At 38.9% G+C, this 12,325-nt stretch overlaps 1 protein-coding gene across 1 annotated transcript; it reads left to right on the forward strand.

Moving 5' to 3' along the window:
* The first annotated feature begins 6,717 nt into the window (after nt 1-6,717).
* On the forward strand, nt 6,718-10,688 carry LOC122666865 (inactive TPR repeat-containing thioredoxin TTL3-like). Its single transcript, XM_043862961.1, has 6 exons — nt 6,718-7,747; nt 7,849-8,217; nt 8,606-8,939; nt 9,622-9,826; nt 9,937-10,040; nt 10,260-10,688. Exons 1-6 carry the CDS (start codon nt 6,720-6,722, stop codon nt 10,416-10,418), a joined length of 2,199 nt encoding a protein of 732 aa, XP_043718896.1. The 5' UTR covers nt 6,718-6,719; the 3' UTR covers nt 10,419-10,688.
* Nucleotides 10,689-12,325: the final 1,637 nt, after the last annotated feature.

Genomic DNA, 12,325 nt, shown 5'->3' on the forward strand with positions numbered 1-12,325 from the left:
GGTGAAAATTCTTATATACGGTTGTGCACCTAATTCATGGGTATCTTAAAAGATTTTGGATGTGAATACTCTGGTGTAGAGACTAATAAGTATTTATTATATCCTAGTTTTGTCATAATCTTGACTTTAATACCACTTGTTAGGGACTTTAAATTAGCGAGAGTGTCCAAGTATTTATAAGTCTTCACATCGAAACCCCAACAATCGAATAGGCATAAATGCTTGATTGAAATGACCAAAACCCCCATATTTAACACGCCCGATAGAGAAAACAGTTGTGTGCCCTTTATTTTAAATTTATTTTATCAAAAAAAAGTTGCCTGACAGCATCCCTCTATGCCCAAACATAGGGCATTGTGAAATGAAAACCTTGTCCCTGTTGGATGCTCGTGTGCGCGCACTCACATTTTCCCACGCTGTTGCATTGTCGTGCACTTCCTATCTCAATGTATCGAAAATAAAACATTAATAAAATAAATAATCAAGTGCTTAAAGCACCACGTGGCCGAAAAATATCTTTCACAGCTGTCTTATTTAGGTGTACCTTTTGTAAGCTGGCATAACACGATGAAACAAATAGGGGGGTGTCAACCGATCGGCTTGGTTGGTTTCAGTGGGCTCTAATCCGTCTTTCATTCCCCACCTAACCGATTTAAGGTCTCGCATCGTCTCTGTCGATTTAGGTAATTAGGCCTCGTAGGATGGGCATGTTTCTATTCGCTAGGTTACCTGTTCATAATTAGGTTATAATCAAACTTTAACAGGTTAATTGACTACTTAGGCTATAAACAGTCTATAATTAGGATAAATGGGTTAATTTAAATGATTTGTTATTGTTTCATCACAATATTCAATTCGGTCGATTACAGTAGGGCAACTCTCAGGCCACTACCTTGCACTGGGATTGCCCTTATTATTAATCAGTCGGTGTTGATGAGCCTGACATATTTTGTGACCAGTCAGACTGGTCTCGGGCTTCACCCGGTTGGTTTAGGTCGGGACTCCTAGCGGGCCTGCATGCCAACTTGTGACAACCCTAGATACAACATTATTGGAAAACAGAACAATAGACTATGGAGATCGAATATTTTTCCTTTCACTTACGCATCCAACCGACATCCGAAGTTACTTTGAAAAAATCATCATCAATAAGAAAAAAGCAGTCAACCGAACCCTCTTCTTTCCCTCTTTTCTTTTATTGTTTTTTTTCTTTTTTTTTAATACCCTAAACCTATAAGACCATCTCTATTGATTAAGTAGGTATTCCATATCCTATGGATTTCAGGCCTTAGAGATTTCAGCACCAGACCATTATTTGAGAGATAAATTCCTAAAAATTAGATCTGACGGTAGGTTTAGAACCAGAATTGAAGTTTTCAGTAAAATGACAGCGAAATCTTGAACCAAGAATTATAGAAATTGAGGGCGAGAGCAATCGGAATCTGAAAATGGAAAAGGATGAACATATGGGAGAAATCCTGAATCGCAGATCCCAAAACCTCTGACTGTCCCGATCTCATATGCTCTCATTCTTTCGTTCTCTTTCTTCTTCAAACGAAAAAGAAACCTACTTTCCAAAAACCTTTTTTTGCATCCCTTTGTATCTCTCTCTCTCTCTCTCTCTCTCTCTGTCTCTCTAAGTGTTTTTTTGGAAGAAAACTGAACGAAGAAGAAGATGGTGTTGTGACTATTGTCTTGTACCTCAAGGGTAATATTGGAATATCACATATATAAGGGCATTTTATGATTTAAATGAATATATTAAGGGATTGATAGAATCTTTTGATTTCAAGGGAGGGAAACTATTACTCAACATGCAGGGGTGGGGCTTATCATTTGGGTATAATTGAGGGGGAGGGGAGAGTAATTTACTCAAATTTTTTTTATAAAAAAAAAATGAATGTGAGAAAGTGCCCTGTATGCCTCAGGTGCAGGGAACCTTTTCCCAAGTTATTTATGCGCTGCCCATGTAAAAAGGATATCAAACGAAATCATATAACACCCCTGAACAACCAACTAAACAAGATTTTTTTACTTTTACCAGTGAGGATTTGAACAAGCAGTATCCATGCTCATCAGCTCATGATTCATACGTACAGTAGACCCACGTATAAAGATATCGAACATATTTTATCAAAAGAATTCCACTAAAAACAAGGGGGAAGAAGAATGATTTCGGCGCATCCCAAAATGAGTCTGGGACTGAGCACCACTCATATGGAATCCACTGCCCTTTCTGATAAATGTCATAGGATAGTCGGACTGGAAGGAGAGGGTGAAACGGTTGAGTTGAGAGCCAGAGGCCCATTCCTTTCCAAAAACTACGGTTAGAGTAACTTTGAGCCAATTCTGACCGATTCCAAGATCGATCTAGACCCGAGTCCGGGTTTATAAACCCTCGTACAGTCACCATCCAGAATCATACAATGGAGATATCATAGTTGCGTACTAACTAGTCACAGTTGCATGCAGCTGCGTAGCTATTTTAAATACTGTTCACGCTACCCTTTAGTATAGAGTCAGAAGATGTTTATTCTCTTCTGGAAATTAAATCTCTCATGCACCTACCATCAACCTTCTCTCTCTCTCTCTCTTATCTTGTCAATTGTGAGTTGTGACTGACCGAAAGAGAGAGGACATTAAACACAAGACGATCTCTTTTTCTCTTTCGCTGATAGAAGAATAGGCCTCTCCTTTGCCGGCCCATAATGAGAAATCCCATTGCAACCTACAAGTGTAAACAAAAAATGGTCAAGATCTCAACAGTTTTCTGTGTGTCTTCAGGAAAAGTTTTCCATTTTAAAGTCTAAATGAAACTGAAAACACGGAAAGGGAGGTAGACAGAGAGCTCAACAAACGGTCGTTCCATCTTCTCAACAACAATTCCAAACGCTCCGGCCACTCTTCTCAAAAGGGTCTCATTTACCTACTTGCAGAGATCAATCAATCACCGCAATATGGTTACTCATTAACCTCTCTAAAAGGACACAAAAAACAAAAAAGACTCGCCTTCCAATGGTCTCGCCGGATGGGAAAGGAACCAGAAACTCATACGTTAGTTGGCACCGATTTCTCCGACACTCAAAAAGTACAGTGGACACAAATGGTCAAATTGATTTTTCAGACAATTTGAATATGTGAGCACCAGAGGTCATTTATTATAGTCAACATAAATTCTTAACACATAAAAACTCGAAATCCAATGGTGTCCGTCTTAAAGCTGCTGCTCGCTTTTAAAGCTTTAAGACTTTAAGACTAAATCGTACACTCCTACACTCCAAAACAATGGCATTTCTACCGTACTTCCTCTCCAGTCTCGAGCAAGGATTGAAATATCAGTATCGGTATCGATATTGATCCGGATCATCCTGGATCGGTTTATTTACCCCTATTTTTTCATTATAAATTGAATTTCTTTTGACGATTTTACTCTTGATCTGGTGTCGATACCTGATCCAGGATTGGCACATTTCGGCAGATTCAATACCGAAACCTCAATCCATGGTCTCGACTCCAGTCTTGAGACACTTTGATTCGCCATCATGGTTTGAGGTATTGGATCGGATAGTCAATTTATTGATTCTGATAGCGATCCAATCCAACTGTACAGACAGGTGTAAAATGTAAAATAATTAGTTTTTTTTTATAAGAAATCATGGACAAAAAAGTCATATTTGCCCGAATTTGGGCGATCATGATCCGTATCGATTGACCCAATTTCAATCCGATCTGATCCAGCCGATACCGAGATCAATAACAATTAACAATGCTTGACATAAACTCATGTTATTGCAGGATTATTACATATTTACCCTCGTAAAGGTCGTTCACTCCCGTCGTTGGATGAGAGGTTGGAGAGGATCTCTTTCCAATGGTAAGGGTGTTAATTTAAGATTAAAATCAAAACCACGGACCGGCAGCAACCCGTTAGAAGTACAAGTGATCTATCCTTCAGTTCTAAACTCCACCCCCATCCCCCACCGAAAAAAATTGGGCACACCACCCAAGGAAAAGGATGACTCTACCCCTCCCATCCCACCCAACCCATTGATGACGGCGTGCTCATCTTCTGCCCAAAAAAATTCTATGGATTAAGTTATTGGTCTAGTTTTGGTTTTGAATTTTGGAAATGTTGGTAGTAAGATGAGTCTCCTAACAATTCAAGATCTGAAATACCAATTTGGGATTGACTGGGATCGGAAAACTTGCTTATAATCATACTCATCTAAGTTGGTTTATGAATTGGAATGTCAATTTGGTGTTGAGTGGTTTGGATTTTGAAATTTTAGATTTATTGGTATGTTTACTTAATGAAAATTTCCATTTAAGTATTATGCTTCATAATTTTATTTGTATATTTATGAATGGAATATTTGGTTATATATAAGGAATGTGAAATTGAGTATTTTATTATTTGTATGCTTAGGAATGGACATTTAGCTATTTGTATGCCTAGGAAAAAAATTTGAAGATTTTGGACCATGGTTCGTAATCTCAGGATCGTATCAATCAATTCGATCGGATTGAATTGGTACTGGCCGAGCCTCATCCCGATTATTGACTGATCAGATATTGATCCATTGGTATGACCCAAGGGTTAAACAAAAAGTATTAAAAACTTAATTTTAATAAAAAGCGGGTGCAATTCTGTATTGGGCGATCCATATTGGTATCACAACCTCTCGATCCAAGTACCATGCTAAAACCTGGCTTGTTTGATTAAGTACAAAAAATATTATTGCACTATTTGTTGCGTTTATTTAATACTTCAAAGAAAATTGATTTATTTTATATTTTTTAATAATTATTATTTTTTATTAGGATAAATGATTCTCTCTCTATGGGAGAATGTACCCCTATATCTATATACATGGGGTGAAATGACAGCCCTATTGATGCCACCGAGTGCACTATCATTGCCTCCCGTGCGTTGGGCCATGCTCCCTAGAGAGATTCTTGCCCTTTTATTATTTATGGTATTTTTTGGAATTTATTTTCAATATTTTATTTTCCTGTTTAATTATAATTGGAAAATTGGGTTTTGACGGAGGCGAATCGCCCAAGTCAAGTCAAAATTTTAGAAAATCTGGTCAAGAGTCCTGTAAGCTAGGGTAGGATAAAAAATGACGAGACTTGAGCATAAATCATCTGAGTCAAATAAAACACGATATTTTTACCTGAGTCATGACAAACTTGACAAATGTAATTGTTTAAAAAAAAAACCGTAAATATTGATCACTTAAGAAATTGAGTTGAGTAAAATAGTAAATCTTTATTCTAAAAACCTTAACTCCTCAACTCCCTTCTCTTGTTTAATAATATAAACTCGAAATGCATATATATGTGATTCTCAAAAATTTATCACCTCAATTTGCCTACACATCAATTTTCTTAATTCCATCTAATAGAGGGAGGTGGATCCCACCCGGGCAGTGTGTTCAGCCGGGGTTAGGATGATCATTTTTGCCCTCTATTAGATGGAATTGAGAAAATTGACGAACAAGTAAATTGAGAAGATAAAGATTCGTGATTCCCTGGTTTTTTTTTTTTTTAGTTTTTTAATATATATATATATATATTATTTTATATTTTTTTACTAATTTATACATAGTTATTACATTAAAAATAACAAAAAACATGATTCTCTTTGATCGAGTTTGACAAGACCAAGTTACCTCATAAAACCTAGTTTTCGAAAAAATGCGTCTTATACCAGATCGATACTTGATATGATACCAAAATAATATGCTGTCTGACTCGCCGAATGGCCGATACCAATCCCATAATGCCCGAATTCTGATCCACATGGATTTCCATATTGATGAATACACTAATCCGATCCGATACCGTGTCCTAAAACCACGATGGGGGAAGGAAAACAAATAAAACAAAAAGCTAGAGAGAGAGAGAAACAGTCTAAAAGAATCTATCTACAGCTGGCAGTATACGTGGGGGGCGCTAACAGCCCTGCGTGACCATCTCACACACCCTTTTACATCCTTAGCTGTAAAAGCCTAAAAAAAGATAGAATGAGATATACCAAACCCCACCCCCAAATCGGGAATGAAAAATGTTCCCTTTCCTATTTTTCGCTTTTCTTTCTTTTTTTAAATTTATTTTGTTTTTATTCTGTCCTCTTAATTTTAGAGATCCATATTTGTTCCAGGACCGGATCTTCCGGTGCTCCATACTTTGTCCTCATTGCACGAGCACAAAAGACAAAACAAATATTTCAATTAAAACTGAAAATTTTTTTCTTCAAAATTCTGAGAAAAATTAAAGAAACGAAATTTTTTTTTAAAAAAATTTTCAATATACAAAGAAATAGAAACAGGAGAGAGAGAGAAGAAGAAGAAAAGAAGATTTCTTGGAGGCCACTCCAGGAGGTCGTGGGTTCAGAAATACACACCTCCCTGGGGTGGGTTCTTATTATACTGATTCAAATTCAAGCAACCTCTAACCGTTTTAAAATTTCTCTGTTTTTTTTTTTTTTTATATAAAAATTATTAGTGGGTTCTCAGCCTCTCTCAACTTGATTCAAAGACCTCTTATGGTTTGAATTGTTCTTTGGTCGATACAGCTACAGCTGCCGGGGTTCTTGCATTTCCCGGCAGTTTCTTCACCCAGTGTTTTCTATTCTTCTTTTATAATCCATTTCTGTCACCTTAAAAAGAAAATGTTCCATCCTTCATAGAAAGAATCGAAGATATCAAGAAGTTATGTCAGAAATGGCGGAGTATTCGCCGGTAAAGAAATCGGGTTGTGGAGCTATGCTTCTAGGCGGTTTCAAATGTCGGAGCTTCTGGCCTAGAAGATCCCAATCTGCAAACGAGTTACCCTCACAGAACAACAAAAACATTACAAAGCAACCTAGCGCCCATTCAAAGCGGAGACGTGGAGGATCCGATGAGACTGCCTTCCTCGACACCTACACCTTATCTGATCCGCCATCAAAGCTTCCCGATAAGCCCCTCGTCAAAGCTGCCCCTCATCATCCCAAGCCTTATCAGAATCATCACAACAGAGAACCCTCCGATGGAGCAATAGTACCTGCAAATACATCAAAAGCACTAATAACGAAGGTGGTGCCAACGACACAACAGGGTAATGGGCAAGGAAGAAGGGTTCCCAAGGAGGCTATTGGTATCTCAGGGGAGCTCGATAGTATGATCGCTGATCACCAGAGGTCAAAGGGAAGCAACAATTTGGTTCGAGCTTCGTCAAGCAATGTTTTTCTCTTTGGCCATTTGGGGAACATTAGGCAGCCAGGAGGAACGAACCAGAATTCAAGTAACCAACAACAACCCAGTTCGACTTCTACCGCCAATAATGTTCTCGAATACCTTCCCAAGACTGGTCGAGAGAATGGTTCGGGTGGCAGACGCTCAAACGCTGGTGTAATGGGTAACATAGTAAGGAGAAGTAGTTTTGATGACAGCCAAGAGCAGCAGCAGCAGCAGCAGCAGCAGGGATCCTTCTGTCGAGCTCTGTCTAAGAGATTGGATCCAGAGGAATTGAAGGTAATGGGGAACGAAGAGTACAAGAAGGGTAGGTTTGCGGAGGCCTTGTCATTGTACGATCGAGCGATTCTGCTTGACCCAAACAAGGCTGCTTATCGAAGCAACAAGAGCGCAGCTTTAACGGGTATGGGTCGGCTTCTTGAGGCAATATTTGAATGCAGAGAAGCCATCAGAATTGACCCTTCTTACCAAAGAGCTCATCACCGTTTGGCCACATTGTTTCTCAGGTGCTGTACTGTGTACAGCTTATATATATATATTCCCTTATTAATGTTTCTGCCAGCTTATAATTATTGTGTTTCTCCTGGGTGTTTCTGTGTTTTCACAGATTGGGTGAAGCAGAGAAGGCGTTGAATCATTACAAACAGTCAGGACCCGAAGCCAGTTCTAACGATTATGCAAAAGTTCAAGCAGTACAAACACATGTCAACAGGTGCAACGAAGCTCGGAGGATAAAAGACTGGCAGACATTGCTGAAAGAGTCCAGAACCGCCATCTCCTCCGGCGCCGATTCAGCTCTTCAGGTATTGGCAATGCAAGCAGAGGCGTTATTGAAGCTTCAGAGACATGATGATGCGGATACCACGTTAACGACCTGGCCGGCCTTCGATATGGATGCCTGCACCAAGTTCTTCGGACCCACAACCTACTCTTTTATATTGCAGATACAAGCCCAGGTTGACATGGCCGCCGGCAGGTTTGTATTCTCAATTACTTGTTTTTATGGAAAAGCAAAATTTGTTTTTGGACTCAAACTAAACTACAGGTTTATGAGATCAAAAACGTGAAACGATCTCCGCCACCGGCGAAGCTTACTGCATGTGAGAACCTGTGGAGTGTGATAGAATTATTGTGCGATGCGTACTGTGTAAGGATTAATTTTGAAAAGGGGAGGAGAGGAACCCTTTTGTTCTAAAAAGGGTAGACATGGATGGGATTGTGAAGACAAAAAAAAAACAATCTTTTTTAGAGATGAGAAATGAGACACCGCAGGGTTTTCAAATTAGTTCAATGAAAAGCGTTTTTGGTTCTCTTTGGGACTTGTTTTATTGATTGATCTGTCTTCTTTTTGGGGTTGTGAATAGGTTTGAGGATGCAGTGGTGGCGGCTCAGCGAGCGTGTCGACTCGATTCGAGTAATAGGGAAGTGAGTGCAATGGTGAGGAAGGCCCGAGCCGTGTCGTTAGCTAGGAACAGAGGGAACGACCACTTCAAGGCTTCCAAGTTCTTGGAGGCGTGTGTAGCGTACGGTGAAGGACTGGAGCATGACCCGCTTAACTCGGTCTTGCTCTGTAACCGAGCCGCGTGCCGATCCAAACTCGATCAGTTTGAGAAAGCCGTCGAGGACTGCACCCATGCACTCAACTTGCGTCCTTCTTACAGCAAAGCCAGGCTACGACGAGCCGACAGCTACGCCAAGGTGAGGCTCACTATTTGTTGAAACATATCGGAATCTTCAGGTCTTTGGTGACTTCAGTGTGGCCCATACTGATATGCATCGGGTAATATCGGATCAATCTATACTTATATTTTTGCTGGGCTGATCCACTTTTTTGCCCATTAGACCTGATTTGTATCGGGATTTACTGATGCCGGTATCCATGTCAGTCGTGGCTGATAACAATACAGATCGAGCGGTATTGGGCTGATCCGTACTGTTTTGGCTGGACTGATACACTTTTTGCCTGATACATCAGATCTGTATTGGTCTCCAACTCCAATAATACTAATATACGTAGGCAGATATGCGAGGTTTAAAATCTCGGAAACGGGAATAGAATCAATTAGAGAGGATTTCGATCCAAATCAACCTAAATTAGTTTAGTAATTGGGAATTTAAGCTTTTTTATGGTAAAAATCGAATCCATTCAGGAATCGAGAATTGGCCTATGAATCGATCGAATTCAAGATAGATTATAAAGAAAATGACTAGGGATCGATTGATCTGGATCCAATTCCAATTCAGAAAGCAATGATTAGGAACGGTGGAAATCAGGATCAATAGTCAATCAATTCTGATCTAAATCGTCAGATTCAGAAATCCGTTTCCTGTTTTTTAAAATGCATGTTTCCCAAAAATTAATTTTAATCTTTTTGGATAGTTGGAGCGGTGGGAGGCAGCCATACAAGACTACGAGATGTTGATAAGAAAAACGCCAGGAGACGTGGAGGTGGGCCGGGCCTTATTCGAGGCCCAATTGCAGCTCAAGAAGCGTCGAGGCGAGGATGTTCAGGGCTTGAAGTTTGGTGCTGACATCATCGTCATCACCAGTAACGAGCGCTTCAGACACTTCGTAACGTCGCCCGGTTAGTACTTTTAAAGCAAGATTAACTGTTCTAACTATTAAGTCCTAACTAACGAGAAATATATTATTGTATAATAACCAAAAAGCCCTTACGATTTGTTGTAATAACAGGGATGTCTGTGGTGCTCTTCTGCAACAAATCCAGCGAAAAGCAGCAAATATTACAAACCTTGGAGCATCTCTGCAAGAGATATCCTTCCGTCAACTTCCTTAAGGTTTACCATCTTTTCTCCTCCTTTTTCTTTTTTTTTTTTAGTAAAACATTTAGTAATACATATAGTAATACAACATGATTTGCTTAATCAAAATTTTAAGTGCCGACTTTGCTTTTAGTATCATATAGTAATACAACATGATATGCTTAATCAAATTTTAAAAAAGCAAATTAATTAAATTAATGAAAGTGGATAATGATGTATATTTGGTTGGATTAGGTGGATGTCGAGGAGCACCGATTCTTGGCCAAGTCCGAGGGAGTTGGGGTTTCGGCCGTACCAACCGTGAAGATATACAAGAACGGGTCAAGGGTCAAAGACATTCCCGGCAACAACCTTGAACTGTTAGAGAGCTCTGTTAAATATTTTACCAGTTGAACTAAACAAAAGAGGAAGACGAACATGGAAACGTAAATCAATTTGTGATTTCCCCAAGCTCTCCCTCTTCCTTCGTTTCACAAATGAATGAATATTTGAGAAAAAGAGAGAGAGAGAGAGACAGATGAAAAGAGGCTCAAGCAAGCAAAGATCAAAAATAACAAAAGCAAATGCAACATTGTAAAGGAAAGACCCACCAAGAAAAAAATTAGAGAAAAAGGTCTATCGTGCGATTTGCCTAATTGCCTTTTAATGCTAGTGAATCGGAGAGATATGGACAAAGAAAGAAGGCATAACACGTGATCATTGATTGAGTTTGTGAACAAAATTGGAGGAAGGGTGGTTTTGTAATTCGTGCTACTTTTTTTTTTTTTTTTTTTTCCTTTCTTTTCTTCTTTAAGAAATGTATTCATGCATGTAAGTGTGAACTGTGAACATAATAGAAGTTGAGAAAAACTTGTAGTTCTTTTTTCTCTTTATTGGAGGTCTTTTTGCATGATGATATATTACACACAAGGTCTGTCACTTTTTTCAAACCTCCTAAGATATTTATTTTGCCACGTGAACAGATGATTTATCCATTGTGACTATTGGATTGAGAGGACATAGTTTATCGTTAATTTTCTTACATGACATTGACAGGTTCTTCAATTCGATGTTGTCTAAGAGTGGGTGAAGATGGTGGAAACGACACTTGTGTTTCTGAATTAGAGAGGTAGGTTCTAATGTGAAAGATGAGTTGCAAGGACAGAACTCTACTAGCACATCCAAGACTCAAGGATACATGCAACTCATCTTCTTCCCCAATCGATTTGGGGAAGATGACTTGCAGTTTCTTTTTCTTGCAAGGGCAATTTTGTTAGTTCACCCCCTGTTTTTAACGTTGTTAGTCATAAATCAACGGAATGGGGGCATGTGTTAACTTTTTGTGACCTCGGGGGGGGGGGGGGAGGTATGTAGAATTTTTTAAAACAGGGGGGGGTGTGATTATACTTTCGTGATACCTCAAGGATGGTACGTGAAAATTTTCCAAAAAAAACCACTTGGGACACCAATAATTACCGCTTTTTATATGGAGTTGAAAAAATATTATCATTCTAGGTTATTATTCTTCCAAAGTCATAAATCCAATTTCTTTCTTCTTTCATACCCCTCTCTCTCTCTTTCTTTTGATTTTATTGCTAATCACTAGGTAAATCACGTTTAAAGTAAAAAAAATGTCTAATGATATGCATCAGAGTGCGTTACAGCACATTATGGCTGGTCTAAGAGCCATTTTAGGGAATAAAATTCATTTAGTATAATAATGCTACGTGCTAATCTATCCTATTAAGTAAATAAGATTAATTATCTTATCCCATCAGACTATACTATCATACAACTTCCATCCTCCTCTCATCTTTCATTTGCTTAATTACTTCCCTTACTTCCTCGGGATTATCTATTTAATCCAATCATGATTAGTACAATGATATTAGTTAATTAATTTTAGGACTGAGGTTTCCCATGCCAGCTTGGGATGTCACACCAACAGGCACGTAGGAGAGGGTTTTGTATATAGCCGGCCCATTTAGGGAAGAGAGAGAGAGGGAAGAGAGAGAGAGTATGTGTTTATCAGAAAAGGGTCCATTGGTCAGAATGTAAGAGGGCCTGAGAAGGAATCCCACACTGGTGTAGTGGGGATCTTTTTCATATAATTTTATGCGAGTGAATCACTAATATATGCATGTTCTTTTCTTGGGCCCATTTGGTTTAAAATTTAACATTTCATCATGGTTCACTCATAGGTAGATGGGCCAAATGAAGCGGAGAAGAATGTGATATGAATGGAAACATGTGGATCAGTTTAGAAAATTAGGTTTTTCGATTCGATTCTCCCTTTCTTTAAAACCTGATGAGTCGAGCGA

This window comes from Telopea speciosissima, chromosome 7 (assembly GCF_018873765.1).
Source record: "Telopea speciosissima isolate NSW1024214 ecotype Mountain lineage chromosome 7, Tspe_v1, whole genome shotgun sequence".
Classification (NCBI taxonomy): domain Eukaryota; kingdom Viridiplantae; phylum Streptophyta; class Magnoliopsida; order Proteales; family Proteaceae; genus Telopea; species Telopea speciosissima.